This window comes from Helianthus annuus, chromosome 1 (genome assembly GCF_002127325.2).
Source record: "Helianthus annuus cultivar XRQ/B chromosome 1, HanXRQr2.0-SUNRISE, whole genome shotgun sequence".
NCBI lineage: Eukaryota > Viridiplantae > Streptophyta > Magnoliopsida > Asterales > Asteraceae > Helianthus > Helianthus annuus.
Window position 1 is genome coordinate 107,725,627 of NC_035433.2, and position 17,589 is coordinate 107,743,215.

The following is a 17,589-nucleotide window of genomic DNA, read 5'->3' on the forward strand; positions in this document are numbered from 1 at the left end:
GCTGGATTTGTTCGTTATCTCCCGCCTTCTGCGGAGATATAATGAACAAAACCTTGATATTTGTTTTTGAAATGAAGTTGTAAACTTTTCAAACAATTATCTTATGTGATGTTGTAAACTTAAACTTAACTTTTGTTTTGGATGATAAACTATGAATGGCAAGTGGAGTTTATTTTATGATCATGTAGTATGTTTACCATTCGTATGTAATGAGAATCTTTTCAGATCACACCTCGTGCTTCCGCCTTAGAAAGGGGTGTGACACATTACGACTATAAACCCTTTTCTTTTTCAACCTTATTTTCTATTTATCTCCCCACCAAAAACAAAATTTCCCTTAGTTAACCTTTTTGAGCCTAAACCTTTCGTTTCAAAACCCGTAAAACACAATTTTTCATAAATCGCCCGTCACCCAAAAACCTTCTTATTTTCACACCCCCTTTATTTTAGTAAAATTCGGTTCTTTTGAAATACACAAAAACATGTGACTTAGTTATCTTGTGAATATTTATTATATAAAAAAAATCGTTAGTTGCTTGAAATAAATAAGCAAATTTATTGCTTATAACCCTTTAGTTTGTACCTAAGTCACAAATAAATTTTTCAAAAGAAGACCGACATTTTACGCCTTTAGCCATTTTTCAAATAAAACCTACCCTTTTAAAGTCCTCTTGATATTTACAAAGATTATGTTAAAAATGAGGAAGTTTGATTACTTGTCAAACATATGGTAGGAGTAAGTTCCATACCGGGATCGAGCGTTTCACTTATACATCTTCGGCCGAGTGTTGAGTGATCACTTGTGAGGTGTGTGAATTTGTATATAGCTTAACGAAATTTTAAAAGGCATGTCATGCCAAAAAATATTTATTTTTCTTAAAAAGAGTTCTAAATAAATCATGTCGAATAGGATTGTAAATAATGTAAAAACAAGAATAAATAAAACTTGGATTCCCGACACTCTACAACAAGACCCAAAAACTTCTTCTCTACCAATTCCATTTGGGTGTGTAAGCAATATTAAAGAGTTTTGCTTGAGGACAAACAAAGATTCAAGTGTGGGGGTATTTGATATGCACCAAATGCAACATATAAGTTATATCAAATAAGGTATAAAATCGACTCTTTTTAGTACTAATGTTGGAAAAAGTGTGTGTCTTTGTATACTTTTGATTTTCAGGATTAAAAGAGTTTAAATGTACAAAAGGAATAAACTAACGACAAAAACCAGCATAAATACAAAAGAAGGGAAGTTGATACATCATACGACCTTCCGAGCTTCACCCCAAGACCAAAAACAACAAATCAAAAGACAAGCACGGGGTCGTGCCCCATTTAAGATTCTAGAAAGAAAAAGACAAACAAAAGCAGACACGAGACACGGGGCCGTGTCCCATGGACACGGGCTGGCTGTGGTCAAATCCCAGATTGCAAATCTTGGATAGTACAACAAGTACAATGGCCACGGGGCCGTGCAAGCATACAGAGTGACACAACTCATTAAATGAAGACAGAGAAGAAGGGGGCACAGGGCCGTGTAGACTGTCTGTTTCCAACTATAAATAGGGGTACTTGGTTCAATTGCAATCCATCCCTTGGCAAACCACTTCTCTCACACCCACCACTCCACCACCACAATACCACCATCATCCACCACATTCGTCCATCATCTATCTTTAGAGTGTGTAGTAGTCTCGGGATCCAAGATTGATCGTAAGGGTTTTTGTCAAAGAAATGTCATGATTGGCTAATCTCTTACATCATTTGCTGAAGACAAACAAATGCCATGATTAGCTAATCTCTTACATCACTTGCTGAAGACAAGTCATTTATGTATTACTTTTGTTTTCCAAGCTTTGGTTAACTTTTAAATTAGATTTTTATTAATGACTTTAATATCTAGTTTTTTATATTGAAAGTGAACTTTATTCTATCATCTCTTCATGTTTTGTTGATTCACTCATTCGTGTCTTTACGGTCTATATAAAGCACGTTAACTGCCTGGAAGGGGGTTAGAAGGGTGGTTGGGTAAATTTTGCCTCGTTCAGTGTATAGATCCTGCGAGGACTTGATTCAAGCTTATTAGGACTTCCTTTGAGGCAGATAGCATCAAATCAGGGGAAGTAAGAACGACTTGAATCCCTTATAAATAAACTACTATTAAAACTTTAAATCGGTCTTGCGGGACCAAATCCCTGCTGACTCAGACCAATATGGCTGAGGGTAGCGTTGGCTCCAAAAGAGGGACATGCCACATTTTGCATTAATAATTTACTTAATTATCTTTCAATATTCCGACCTTGCAGAATTGTATCCTTGTTGACTTAGACCAATATGGCTGAGGGTAGCGTTGCCTCCAAAAGAGGGACATGCCACTATAACTAAGATAATCTCTTAAAAAAATCCAAAGTGCGGAAATCATCAAAGGATACATAAAAGATGAGTTAGAATCAAGTGATTCTATCTTGTCTGTTTATTTCATTTAGAGTTAACTACCATTTTCGTCCCTGTGGTTTGGTCACTTTGGCCATTTCAGTCCATTTTTCAAAAATGCGCCATTTCAGTCCAAAAATCATAACCCAATTAAGTCGGTTAGTAAATAAGGACTGATTGTGTAAATTTGTAACATAAAGGACCATTTAAGTAAATATTAAACACCACCACCACTAGCCCTGCCACCACCACCACTCCGCTGCCACCACCACCACCACCGCCACCACCACCACTCCGCTGCCACCACCACCACCGCCACCGCCACCACAGCCCTGCCACCACCACCACTCCGCTGCCACCACCACCACTGCCATCACCACCACCACACACTCTCTCTCTACTCTCTCTCTCTCTCTATGCTCTGCAATCACCACCACCATCACCTTTACCTCTCTACTCCGGTGACCGGAGTAAATCCGACCATCTTTCCGACACCCCACACCCCTACGTGTTAATCTTCTGTTTCTGTCGATCTGGGTCGAATTGAACGGACATCTGAAGTTCCTTAGATCCCCACAAACATTTTACACCCCTCACAATGCTCAAACACATCGATTTTAGCCGGAACCGAACCTGCAACTTCGCCGGAATCTTCACAGTGGCCGGAATCAGTCAACACGTCGTTCCAGCCGTTAACGGTTCGTTTTCTTGTTCCGGTTCATTCGTTTATACTTGTACAATGTTTGCACCAGGTTAATTGGAATATAACCTGATTTTGGTCGTTAATTTGAGCCGTTGACTTTCCTGTTTGACCTTCTGTTGACCGCTTTGGGGGAGATGACACTGTTGACATCTGTGAGAGTGGTGGTGGCAGGGCTGTGGTGGTGCGGTGATGAACGACAAATTCATCATCATCATCATCGCCTCTATTAATATTTGAAGGAAGCAACAGTAACAGCAGCAACAACATTATCAGCAACAACATTATCATCAACAAAATTGGTGGTGGCGGTGGCAGCGGAGTGGTGGTGGTGGCAGCGGAGTGGTGGTGGTGGCAGGGCTAGTGGTGGTGGTGTTACAAATTTACATAATCAGTCCTTTATGTTACAAATTTACACAATCAGTCCTTATTTACTAACCGACTTAACTGGGTTATGATTTTTGGATTGAAATGGCACCTTTCCAGAACGTCGGGGAGGAAAATGGCGCATTTTTGAAAAATGGACTGAAATGGCCAAAGTGACCAAACCACAGGGACGAAAATGGCAGTTAACTCTTTCATTTATCACTTTAGCTTTTTTCTTTATTTTACTTTTTATAAACCTTTTCTAAAAATTCGGTTAGATAAGACGTTGACGATATTCCAGTATTAAAAGCTCTTGTGTCATTGGACGACCTCGGTATCTTACCATCACTATACTACGCCAACGATAGGTGCACTTGCCCTATCGTGTTGTAGAGAGTGATAATGTTGTATCGTGTTTTATAAATTTAAAACTTGATAAACAAGTGGAAAGTGCTTAAAAATATATTAAAAATCATACATCATAACCACACGTCAGTAGTCATTGACACACGGGGGCCCACCATCAAAACTCCTCTCACACCGTTTCCACCTCCACACTGCCCCTCTCCACGCCCTAAACCCACCCCTCCGCATGTGTGCCCTGTCCCATCACGCCGACCTCCATGCCACCTGGACGAGGCGTTATCCCATAGTATATGGCCTAATCCACTACTTTTGCTCAAGGTTAACAAGTAGAGCGATTTAATATGCGAAACTTGGGTTGATCGACTCATATGAGAAACCCGAAGTAATGTTGGTTTTTTATCCTATAATTTAGTTAAGAGTAAATTGTCAAAATCGTCTCTGAGGTTTGGGCATGTTTGTCATTTTCATCCAAAAAAACTTTTTTGTACAACATAGTCCCTGAGGTTTGGACATTTTTGCCATTTTCATCCAAACATCTAATTTGCTTTATTTTTTTTTAACATTTGGATAAAAATGGCAAAAATCCCAAATCTCAGGGACGATCTTGGCAAAAAAGTTAGACGTTTGAATGAAAATGACAAAATATTCCAAAAGTGAAGGACTATATGGTACAAAAAAATTGTTTTGGATGAAAATGACAAACATACCCAAACTCAGGGATGATTTTGGCAATTTACTCTTTAATTAATTCCTCATCTCGAAGGGATCTAACATGTCAACATGTAGAAAGTTCAAGGGATCATCAATTTAATTTTCCTGTAAAGCAAAACAAGAACGGGGGCTACTAAATGTTCCCCCTCTTGTTACTTTTTATACCCCCTTTCTATAAAATTACATTTAAATTTGGCATATTTACACCCTAAACAAGTCATATTTTTTAAAAGGATTCTTTTTTGTTACAAAACAAATTCAAAAGTGTAAAAATATATTATAAACGTTTTTTAAATTGTTTATTTTTTATGTTTATTTAAAAAAACATATTTAAAAAAAATTCAGATATTTTTTACACTTTCTCAAATAGTATTTTGATTATGTTTTCTTTTATTGAACATCTTTACAAATTACTAATAACGTTTTTCATATAAAAACAATAATAAAAAAGTTTTGAATTTTATTTTTGAAAAAAGTTTACATTATATTTTTTCCTCGTCTAGTTTGTATTTTAAATATCTTATACTTATTATTTTTAATATTTTAATAATTAATATAATATTTTTTTATTACAAAATAAATCCACATATATTTTTGAAATCAACCAGTTTAATATATTTTTTAAATGAAGAAGAGAAAAATATTTGTAAATCAACGCTATCTATTTGTTTTGCTTTAGAAAAGTGTTCACTTCGATCCAAGTCTTAAACTGGTTTTAACTTGTTTATAACATACTCTTTACACTAATTAAATTTGAATTTATATAGATTGTTAATTTATAGTTTGATAAAATAATTTTAGTACTGTTGTTTATTTGTTCACTTACATAGATGGTTACAATGATTAATATGTACTAGGGCTGTAAACGCTATTTTAAAAGATTTTTTTTACTTTTTTGATAAATAAAAATTGTTAATTGTTTTATAAACACGTCTAAAGTATTAAAAAATATAAAAGTAAGACATTTAAAATACAAACTAGACGAGGAAAAAAACATAATATAGATTTTTTTTCAAAAAGAAAGTTCAATTTTTTTTAATTATTTTTATAAGAAAACATGTTATTATTTATTTGTAAAAATGTTCAGTAAAAAAAAACATAATCAAAATACTATTTGAGAAAGTGTTTTTAGAAACAATGTATAAAAACTTTTTAAAAATATGATTTAAATAAAAATTAAAAAATAAATATTTAAAAAAACGTCAGGAATCTTTTTTTACACTTTTGAATTTGTTTTTAACAAAAAAAATATTTTTTATAATGATGATTTATATAGGGGGTAAATATTAAAAGTTTTAATATGATTTTATGGAAATAGGGGTATAAAAAGTAATAAAAGGGTACATTTAGGGCATGTTTGGGTAAGCTTTTTGAAACAACTTATTGGCTTTTTGAAAAGTGATAAGTTCTAAAATGATGTTTGACAAAGAGGGTGTATGTGAGAAGGAAAAACCAATAAATCAATAAATCACAAAATCCTCACTTTTCCAAACCAAAGTCAATAAGTTGTTTAAATAAGCTTACCCAAACATGCCCTTAGCCTACCCTAACAAGAATCGATAACATCGATCTCGACGGTTTTCAAACCTTTTCTTCTCCAAATTCACTCACTCCCTCTACAATCTCCACACCTGAATTCCAATCAATCTATTCTTCAAACCCCTATCTGTCTTCACAAAAATACACACACACACATAAAAATGAGTGTAGAGCTTGCATCGGACACCCATGGGAATCTGGACGAGCAAATATCACAGCTCATGCAGTGCAAACCCTTAATCGAACCCGAGGTTTTATTTTTCACCGTTTATTTTGATTAATTTTGTGTTTTAGGGTTTCTGTTATTTGACTATTGTATATGATTGGAATGGAATGGAATTATGTATTTATTTATTTTATTTTGGTTACTGTGGTTATTGATGGATCTGAGTTCGTTAATCGATTATATATTTTTGATCTCAATTCTTGGCTGAAATCATTTTGTTTTTTTAATTTATGATGTGGTTGAATAATGTTAAGTGGAGAGAATCACACTTGCTCTTGATTTCTGACAATTTAAAGTTAACAGTTAGGGGGTTCGGGGTGTAAGCGGGAACCCCATGCGGGGAGTAGATCCACCGAGAATGGTGGTACCGCCGACATAGCGGTGAGGTAGAGAGAGGGAGTGAAACCGGTGGGGGTTCACCGAAGAGAGGGGGAGGAGAGAGGGAGGAGAGAGGATGAGTGGACCAATCAAAACCTTTCTTTCTTTCTTTTTCTTTTTTTTTTTTTTTTAATAAAAACCAAGTCACCTAAGAGGGGAGTGCCGCCATCAATTTAGGGTGTTAGGGGAGTTTAAGAGGGGAGTTGACGTGGCACACGAGGATTGGTTGGACGTAAGAGAGGGGACTCACCTCTTAGGTGAGCACCCCTTACACCCTTACTGCAAGTATTTAAGATTGTGATATGTAAAAAGAAAAAAGGAGCACTAGGAGTTGAATGATATTGTTAAATTTGCAATTTAATTAATCAAAATTCAGAAGGGTATGGCGGCGCAGTTTGTTGCTCGTCTACCTGCTATCCTTATGTAATTTGCCCAGGTGAATCTTGAAATTGGTAAAACTAAATATTCGTCCAAAAAAAAAATTCAAAATTTGCTTCACAAGTTTCCTGAGTTTGACAATGTATAATTAATCAAAATTTGCTTCACAAGTTTCTTGAGTTTGACAATATACATGAATGGGCTACATAATTATACTATGTAGTACCTCTGGTAATTCATGTTTGTATTATTAATATGTATTGAAGACGCTAATCCTGATAGTCGATTGAATATACACTTCATTTAGAATGTGAATCATACATAGCTGTTAAAAGCCATCGCCTCTTGCGCCTAGGCCCATTTTTCAGGCGAGGCGAGGCAATTGCGCTTTAAGTCGAGGCAATTGCGCTTTAAGTCGAGGCAATTGCATTCAAATTCTCCAGGTGATGGTTCAGGCGTACATTGCGGCGAGATTCCTAGATTCCGGAGAGTTTCCAGCAAGATTCCAGCCAGATTTGTACTTTTATTTTAGGAAAACTACTTTTCTACGCTAATACATTAATATTTATAGCCTTTGTTTATTTTATTTGAAGAATAGTATTATTTTTCTAATACATAATATATAAATTTACTTCTTGAGTAACAGTAAATTTAGGAAGTTAAGCACAATATTTAGATACTGTGTGTTTGTGGATGTAGGTTAGGACATTATGTGACAAGGCAAAGGAGATATTAATAGATGAAAGCAATGTTCAGGTATGACTTTTTTTTTTCTATTGCGATTTCAGTAACAGTTGTCGTTATACTGTATGGACTGATGTACGTTTGCAGCCAGTAAAAAGCCCGGTGACTATTTGTGGTGACATTCATGGGCAATTCCATGATCTTGCTGAACTTTTCCGTATTGGAGGAAAGGTATTAGCATTAACTCTTTTGAAGGAAACATAGTCAATATGATTGAAAGAACACATATACTTTAAACGCAGTCGATTTGATCTTAACTTACATGATATAATCACATTAACATCATCTCTACCGTCGTATCAGTGCCCGGATACAAACTACTTGTTTATGGGGGATTACGTGGATCGAGGGTATTATTCTGTTGAAACTGTCACAGTAAGTAAAAGTCTCTAAATCATGCCTTTCTGACGTATTTATATTTGTTTTACTGACCCGCTTGGTCGCATGTTATACAAGTATTTGATATGATATATAACCAATGTTTTTTTTATTACAGCTCTTGGTGGCTCTGAAAGTACGATATCCTCAACGAATTACTATTTTAAGAGGGAATCATGAGAGCCGGCAGGTATTTTGTTTGACTTATTTGACTTTTGACACAGCTAGTTTTCAGATATATAACCGGATTATTTTCTTTATGTACAGATTACTCAAGTATATGGGTTTTACGATGAATGCCTTCGGAAGTGAGTTTGTGCTCTTATACAATTTACGACAGAGGATTTTTATATATTTTCATGTAGTAAGGTGTGTAATTTAAATCTTGTTTCCCAGGTATGGCAATGCAAATGTTTGGAAGACATTTACAGATCTATTTGATTATTTCCCTTTGACCGCATTGGTTAGTATACGCCTTTGTTTTCGTCCACTAATGTAACAAGTTTTTAATGCAACATTATATGTCATGTTATCACCATTATATATTAAGGCAGAAGATCAAATACAAATAAACTTAACCTGCTAAACATACAAATTGAAGGAAAAGTCAAAAAGACAAGGTGGCATTTTTGTAGAGTAACTTTGATAGTTATAGATAATTACAAAAATGCCACCTTGTCTTTTTGACTTTTCCTTCAATTTGTATATTTAGTATGTTAAGATTATTTGTACAAGAATTTTCCCCTATATATTATATATTATTATGGAAACTGTGTAGCTGATGCTATTTTTAAATTGTTTGTTTTAATTTATTTTCATATGCTAGGTTGAATCAGAAATATTTTGCCTCCATGGTGGGCTGTCACCTTCTATTGAAACCCTAGATAACATTAGAAATTTTGATCGCGTTCAAGAGGTCCCACACGAGGGGCCCATGTGTGATCTTTTATGGTCTGACCCAGATGACCGTTGTGGTTGGGGTATCTCCCCCCGTGGTGCTGGTTACACGTTTGGTCAAGTAAAAGCACTGCCAAACACTTTTTTAATATACCTGAAGTCTAATGCGTCAACCTATCTTATTAAATATTGAAATGTATTTACAGGATATATCAGAGCAATTTAACCATACCAACAGCCTAAAGCTTATTGCTCGAGCTCATCAACTGGTCATGGAAGGATTTAACTGGGGACATGTATTTACTAGAAATTTCTGTTTTTGTTTTGAGGTCTCTTTTATAATGATGTTGGTCATGCAACTATTTATACTATGCTGATTTTTGGTTGACAGGAAAAAAAGGTGGTCACCATCTTTAGCGCACCTAATTACTGTTACAGGTGTGGGAATATGGCTTCTATCTTGGAGGTCGATGATTGCAAGGGACACACATTTATCCAGGTTTCACTCTCTCACACTATGTAGTTAATATCCCGATATATCAGTGATATATCGGTTATCGGTCCCCTGCCGAGATATCGGTACAAAATATCGATACCGATAATATCAGCGATATTGACCGATATTGGACCGAGATTTGACCAATATATCACCGATTTTCCCGATATCAGTACCTTTCTTCTTAGTTCTACTATCTGTCTTTTTTCTTATTGTTGCTATTAGTGTTTTAAGTCTTAATTGTTAGTTGTTATTGTTAAATGTTAGTGTTTTAAGTCTTAGTAAGTTCCTACTTACTACAATTGTTAATGTTTTGCAAGTTGCAAAAGGTTAATTTGTTAATGGTAGGAGAGTATACTGAATTGTTAGTGTTAAATTGCTATATATATAAGTTTAGCATGATATTAAAATTACCGATATCCTACCGCGATAACCGATATCTCAAATATCGGTCCTTGGCCGATATCCGATATTTTACCGCATTAACTACTTAGCTCTCACAAATATACTTAGAGGTGGCAAGCGGCAACTGGCAAGTTGGGTGGGTTAGGGAGTTGAAACCTATGCAGTTAATATCCGTGATATATCGGTTATCGGTCCCCATGTAAAATATCGGTGTCAAATATTGGTCAGAATATTGGTACCGATTTCATCGGCGATATTGACAAATATATCACCGATTTTCTTGATATCAGTACCTTGCTTCTTAGTTCCAGCATTCTTCTTTCTTCTTATTGCTTGCTATTAGTGTTATAAGTTTTAACCGTTAATTGTTAGTGTTAAATGTTAGTGTTTTACGTCTTAATGAGTTCCTACTTGCTACAATTGCGAGTGTTTTGCAAGTTGCAAATGGTTAATTTGTTAATGGTAGGAAAGCATACTGAATTTTTATTGCAATTCGATTAGTATGTGAAACTCGAATTAAACTTGAATTTTTGGAATTTTTATTTTTTACATGAATTCGTATTCGATTAGTATGTGAAACTCGAATTCGAATAAATTTGATTTAATTCAAATTCACCCTAAACAATAAATTATTTTACGTTCATATTTTTCAAACTACTAAAAATAATTATATTCAACATAAAATATAATAATGTGCAAAATTAATTAACTATCAATATATCAAAACACCAAAATTTAGAGGATAGGTTGGTTACTGATAGCGATTTAAGTTGGGAAAAAAATTTGGAAATAAGTAGTATCGGCTATTTGTCAGAAGGTTTGGTAATGTCATGAATAATAAACTATCACTTATGGAGGTAGTTCATACTTTGGCCAAGTTTAGAAGTTATATGTGTGTGTATATACATATATTTAAAAAAAATATATAAATTGAATTCGAATTTCGAATCGAATCAAATTCAAAATCATAAATTCGTATTCGATTCTAATTCGATTAGTGGACTCAAATACGAAGCAACTCGAATTCGAACATTTTTAATCGAACTCGAATCGAGTCGAATTTCGAACTTTTCGAATCCGAATCGAATTCTGAACACCCCTAACTTTGGGTATCTTTCAACCCATTACCTTTTAGCTAAATCTTGTTGGTTTGGCATGTTTGGGATTTAATACACCCGAAAGTAGAAGGGTGACGCCGTGACAGGTCAAAGATACCTTAGGCAACCCTCTTTAAGCTACACAGTTTTCTTTCAAGGGTCTGTATATAAGTGCAGCATTTCTTGTTTTAGACTGGATTTTAGAATTATTTAGTTAATAATCAAACAAGTTATGCCTGGTAGGGGATGGCTAAGGTACCTAAACCCGACTGGAAAACCCGAAACAATAGGGGTATGTAGGGGTGAGCAGAAAACCAAAAGAACCGAAGAAACCGAACCGAAACAAAAACCGACGGTTCGGTTTTCGGATAACCATTTTCAATAACCGAAAAAAACTGAACCGAACCGATAAGTTACAATCCATATATTTTTATATTTAAGTTTAAATTGTTTTAAGTGTTTAACCCAATGCTAGTAGAAATTAATTTTATTCTTAATGTTAAGTGTTCATAATAAAAACATTACATGTTTATTTATAATTGATATGATTTATTTATTACCTACAAGAAATAACAAAATTTATTATAAAAATTAAATGATCTTCAAATTATTATAAAAGAAAATATCTCAATAAAAGCTTTGGAGAAACATAAAAATAGATTAGAATGTTAGGTTTATATAAATATTAAAGAGGTTAACTATAATAACTTCTTTATATAAAATTAAAGAGGTTAACTATTATAATAACTTAAAAAATTGCACGTTAAGTGAACAATCGGAGAAACATAAAAATTAAAGAGGTTAACTATAATAACTTAGATGTAAACAAATAAGAAAGATTCTTATATTTTAAATTATACTTATTATTTTTTCAATCTTACATAATTTTGTTCCAAAAACCAAAATAACCGAAAAACCGAACCGAACTGACGTAAAAACTGAAAAAACCGAAACCGAAGGGTTTTAAAAAACCGAAAACCGACATTTTGGTTTCGGTTTTGGTTTTGCCCAAAAACCGAACCGAACCGTGCACACCCCTAGGGGTATGGGATTAGCTTTCTTAGTTTTTGCGGGTTTGGGACAATTATGAATTTTGGTGATAGCCGCCCGATTACCCGAGCCTGTTTATGTTGGAAACTTGAAATTATTAAAATTATGGAATTGGTAGAAGCGAAGTTGAATATTTTGTATCATTCAGGTTGGTTTTCTAGGTGAGTTTAAGATGGGGTTCCAGGTAATGGGCATCCCACCAAGTAACTTATATAAGACCATAAATGGTACACCTGATGGGTAACGGGTAATGGCCAACGGATTCCCGACGAGTATGGGACCGGGTAATTATGACACAGTTTTACAATCGTATATGGGGCTGGGATTACGAAAATCTGTCCCGTACCCGACCCATTGCCATCCCTAAATTGATGGGTTATTGATATTCTCAAAAAAATAAAAAATAAAAAATAAAATAAAATTCATGTAAGACGCAAGGACCCTTTCTTTTTTTGAAGTTTTATTAGGCAACTGGTTGATTGAAAAAGTAATTGCTATTGCAGTTTGAACCTGCTCCCAGGAGAGGTGAACCTGATGTAACTAGAAGAACGCCTGATTATTTTCTGTAAAACTGATGCTCGTCGGATGATCGTGTGAGGACCTGATGTAACTAGAAGAACAACTGCTCATCGGATGATCGTGTACCGGACATCGTTATGATGGTTTCCTGGGTCAAGTTACGCTCTAACCTAGGATTTTGCTGTTGACTGTCCGACAATGTAATTTTTCATTATTTTGTTTGTAGGTTTTTGTGTGTAATCTTATGTATATGGACCTTGTTTCATATTCTTTTCTTTCGCCCACTTTTCTATTAGTCCGACTATATACATGTTTTGGTGCGCACTACTTGATCTATTAGTACACAGTCTTCTTCATCAATTTGTCGAAATTTTATGCTAACCGGTCTCTACCTTGCATTAGTTGCATGTCTTCAAGTCGGTTTTTCATTGACAACATTGTTGTCAGGTTTGTTTCGTAATATTACTATTATTTTTTGTATAATTCTCGTAAGAATATGTTTGTAACACATGGCAAGTAGGAAATATTTGATTTAGAACTCGTTTACAATATGCCCGCTTGTTTACAACTCGCTTGACTCGTTTACATAAATGGATTAAACGTATTGTGTTAAAAGTTACATGGTTTGAAGTGTATATTAGTTATTAAGAGTTGATGCATTCGATACACAAATATGTGTTATTTTTGCGGCCTGTTTACCACTAGCCAACTTGCCTGACAAGTTTACATAAATGGATTAAACGTATTGTGGTAAAAGTTACACGATTTGAAGTGTATATTAGTTAAAAGGTGATGTATTTGATACATAAATATGTACCACTTTTGTGGTTTGACGAATAAGCCATTCTGTCAACTCGACATGATCGCCACCAAGGGATCGGGTATACTAGCACAAAAAATAACTGTCAAAATTTAATAACTTCTATCCAATGCAAACAAATGTAGTATCTATAATGTGAGTATGCCGTTCAAAAATCGGTTACACTATAAGGATAACAAGCCAGGTCCATTATATGGAACTAGTTAAGGTTGTGCACGCTGCATAGAGAAGTCCCCTCCAAACATTATTTATCATGTACATAGTTCATATAATATGTTTGTATATAAAAAGACATACATGATGGCGAAAACTATCATCGCGTCTTCATCCGTCATCACATGGTAAGCTGAAGAACACGCTTTTTCCGAGAACCACCTTTGATCTTAATCATATGACCCCACATCTTGGCACAACGGCTAACGATTTTCTTAAGACTCGCCCCGTCGTGTCCCTTTTCATGTTTGACCACCAATTGACGTTGCTTGTCTTCCTCCGTGAAATGTCCTCCAAGAGATGTTTTGCATTCTTCCTCATCATCCTTTCCGCCGAAAACCTCAATGAACTTCATCTTTCTCTTCTCTTCTTCATTCTCTTCCACAACTTGTTTGTCTTCGACTTTCAAAGCACTTACTTTCTCTCCAAAGAGTGTCCGCGCTCTTCGAGTTCTTCTTGACATGGTGATGTCATAACGGGGCTTGTGTGGATTAGATTCGTCTCCCATTTGTGTTAGAAAATTTTGCTTGATTCGAGCTCGCAAATTGTCATGTGAAAGAAATATAGCAAAGGCCAGAGGGTTATAACTGAGGTTATGAATTGGGATGCTTAGTAATGAATTTATTCTTTTTCATTCTTACATTTGGTTGGTGGCCAATTTTGTCAAGTCTTTTTTAATGGTAAGATGTCTCATTTGAAATAGTGAATGTAAATTACCTAACAAAGTTGATGGATCTCTGAAGTATGAAGTATGACAATATTGTTACATATATGAAAAACAAAGTTTTAAGAAACTTTTTCAGTTTTTTTTTTCCCCTTTTTTTTGTGCTAAACCAACCAAACATGAACCTCTAGAAATCCAAACATTATGCCCCCCACTAATATAGAAACCATACATGACGAGGGTTTAGGTTAATGAACTAAAATTAAGGATGTGAAAAGAAACTGAATATGACGAGTAAACTGGAAACCCAATAGGTGATACCTAAACTGATTATCCGAAAAATACATAATACCCAAACCATGCCATAAACATTTACCTTTTATTTTTATTTTCCTTTCTTCTTAGGTAATAAAGTAATGTGTTAATCCAATAGTTTTTACTTTAGTTTTTTATATAAGCTAATTAAATGATAAAGTTTTTAGTTTTTATATAAACTAACTAGGTTAGATTGCATAAATGTAATTTTATATAATAAAATGATAATAAAATATATCATAAAAAAATCGTGTATTGCACGTGTTGAATAAAATAAATATAATGTCATATACTTTGATATACTATTGACTTATTATAATATTTTACTTTGTTTCTTAGTTATTATTAGGTTAAAAACATATGTATCACATTAGATTGAATCATGTTTTTATGATACATTCAAATTATGAGATAAAATGATTTTAGTTAGTTTTATGCACCTTAAAGCTTCTTTATTTATTTATTTCATTCATAAAACACTCGTCTCAAATTTGTATTCAAGAGAGTTTATGATACAAAAAGGTAGAGATCGATCCCCATGTTTTCATATATTTCATCATTTTTATGAATTATACCGTAAAATCGAGAATTAAATTCTCTTTGAATGGAGTATAGAATTGTTATATTTAAAAATGATGTCATTTCTAAATGTTGATGCAATGTGCGATAAATGATTTGTTTAAACCAATTATAATAGTACGCCTAACATTACAAAGGTGAAACTAAGTTGTCTAGATTTGATATTTAAAAGAATTGTGCGATTATAATGGTGAGTCCAAACCATTACAGCGATGCGTCTAAAAACACTTGTAATTTGATAGAAGCATATGCTCGGACCTATAATAATTATTTAATTATAGTGAAAATATAAAACAATAATGCAATTATAAAGTATATATCAAACGGGAACCTTTGATCTACTCATAATACTCGAGATATAACTTTATGATTATATAAAAAAAAAACAAACGTTTATCCATATCTAAATTTTTGTTGAAAAATATTTATAGAAAAACAAATATTTATTCTTATCTAATTTTTTTGTTTAAAATTATTATTATTATATAATATAAGAGATAAATAGAAATAGGTAGAAAGCGTTTATCTTTATCTAAATTTTTGTTTAAAATTATTTACAGAAAAACAAATATTTATTCTTATCTAATATTTTTTTATTTTTATTATTATTTAATATGAGAGATAAATAGAAAAATAAGGTGAGAAAACACAAGAAAGTGACACGTGTTCATAAAAGATTTTCATTTATTAGTATAGAAAGATTAAATGATAAAGAAACATAAAAATAAAGTATAAGAAATGTATTTATAGATCCCAACAAGCAAATTTTAAGATATTAAAAGCATACCCAATACATAACAAGTACGACTCATTGATCTGATACATACCGCGGATATAGGATACCAATGCACGTTTGGTTTGCAGGAATTCAATGGAATTTAAAGGAATTGGAATTTGAATTCCATCTGTTAAGATGTTTGGTTCACAAAATTTGATGGAATTGAAATCCCAATTCCAATCTTCTTATGTTTGGTTAACAATGGAACTGAAATTAGGCATGAATTCCTTCAAATTCCTTTAACTAAAGGAATTCAAAATCCTTCCAATATGTGAAGGAATTAAAGTAAATTCATTGAAATCTTCGACCTTTTGACCCACACCGTCTCGATCTGAACCGTTTCGACCCATACTGGTTTCAATCCGAACCGTTTCGACCCGTACCGTTTCGATCCGAACAGTTTCGACTCGTACCGTTTCGACGAGAACGATTTCGACCCGTAAAACTTTGACGTGAACGGCTTTGACCCGTACCGTTTGACGCGAACCGTTTCGACCAGTACCGTTTCGAATCGAACCACTTCGACCCGAACCGTTTCGATGCGAACCGTTTCGATGCGAACCGTTTCGATGCGAACCGTTTCGACCCAAACTGGTGGTTGTGGGTGTCGGGGTGATGGATTCCAATTCATTTGACAACAAACCACAACAACCCGCACCATTTCGACCCGTACCGTTTCGGATTGAACCGTTTCGACGCGAACCGTTTCGACAAGTATGTTTCGAATCGAACCGCTTCGACGCAAACCGTTTCGACGCGAACCGTTTCAACCCGAACTGGTGGTTGTGGGTGCCGGGGTGATGGATTTCAATTCATTTGACAACCAAACACAACAAAAATAGAATTGAGATTCCAATTCCAATTAGAATGTTTAAATTTCAATCCAATTCCTTGAAATTCTAATTCCTATATAAATTCCAATTCTAATTCCAAATCAATCCACGAACCAAACAACCTCTAAGATTATCAATACCACCTCATTGTCACCCAACTCAAATTAAAAAAAAAATTAATTAGTTACTATTACTTATAATGAGTTGTTATCAGTTGAACAAAACAAAAACTAAAGAAATGTTAAATATAAAGAAAATGAAATTAGGCGGCGCTCCACTAGAGGGGACTAGTCTAGGGATGAGCATTTGGTATCGGGTACCGGTACTGAACCGGTATCATACCGGGTATATTCGGTACCGGTATTTATGGGTAAAACACCGGTAAGTACCGGTACCGAACCGGTGTATTCGGTACCGGTACCACTTTTCCCCGTTTTTCAGTACCGAACGGGTACCGTGCTCATCCCTAGACTAGTCCCCTTTTCACCCTAGCCAATCCTATAATGTCAACTCCCCTCTTCACTTCTCATTTTGCACTCAATCATTGACATCACTCCACCCAAACAATATTTTCTTTGAAAAAATAAAAAAATTAATATAAATGTATGATTGGGTAGAAGAGAGTGGGGCCTACCATTAATCCTCTCTCTCCTCTTCTTTGATCGGTGAACACTCTCTGTGTGATTGAGTTTACCGCGAGGTGA

General features: G+C 34.4%; 2 protein-coding genes across 2 annotated transcripts; one reads left to right on the top strand and one right to left on the bottom strand.

The window, feature by feature from the left end:
* The first annotated feature begins 6,107 nt into the window (after positions 1-6,107).
* Positions 6,108-13,064, top strand: LOC110874032 (serine/threonine-protein phosphatase PP2A-2 catalytic subunit). Its single transcript, XM_022122984.2, has 11 exons — positions 6,108-6,366; positions 7,797-7,853; positions 7,929-8,012; positions 8,145-8,216; positions 8,338-8,409; positions 8,487-8,527; positions 8,616-8,682; positions 9,046-9,237; positions 9,323-9,412; positions 9,508-9,615; positions 12,668-13,064. The coding sequence occupies exons 1-11, from the start codon at positions 6,277-6,279 to the stop codon at positions 12,731-12,733; spliced, it is 939 nt and encodes a 312-aa protein (XP_021978676.1). The 5' UTR covers positions 6,108-6,276; the 3' UTR covers positions 12,734-13,064.
* A 582-nt stretch (positions 13,065-13,646) lies between these two features.
* LOC110938815 lies at positions 13,647-14,292 on the bottom strand. The gene has a single exon (XM_022180873.2). The coding sequence runs from the start codon at positions 14,222-14,224 to the stop codon at positions 13,838-13,840; it is 387 nt and encodes a 128-aa protein (XP_022036565.1). The 5' UTR covers positions 14,225-14,292; the 3' UTR covers positions 13,647-13,837.
* Positions 14,293-17,589: the final 3,297 nt, after the last annotated feature.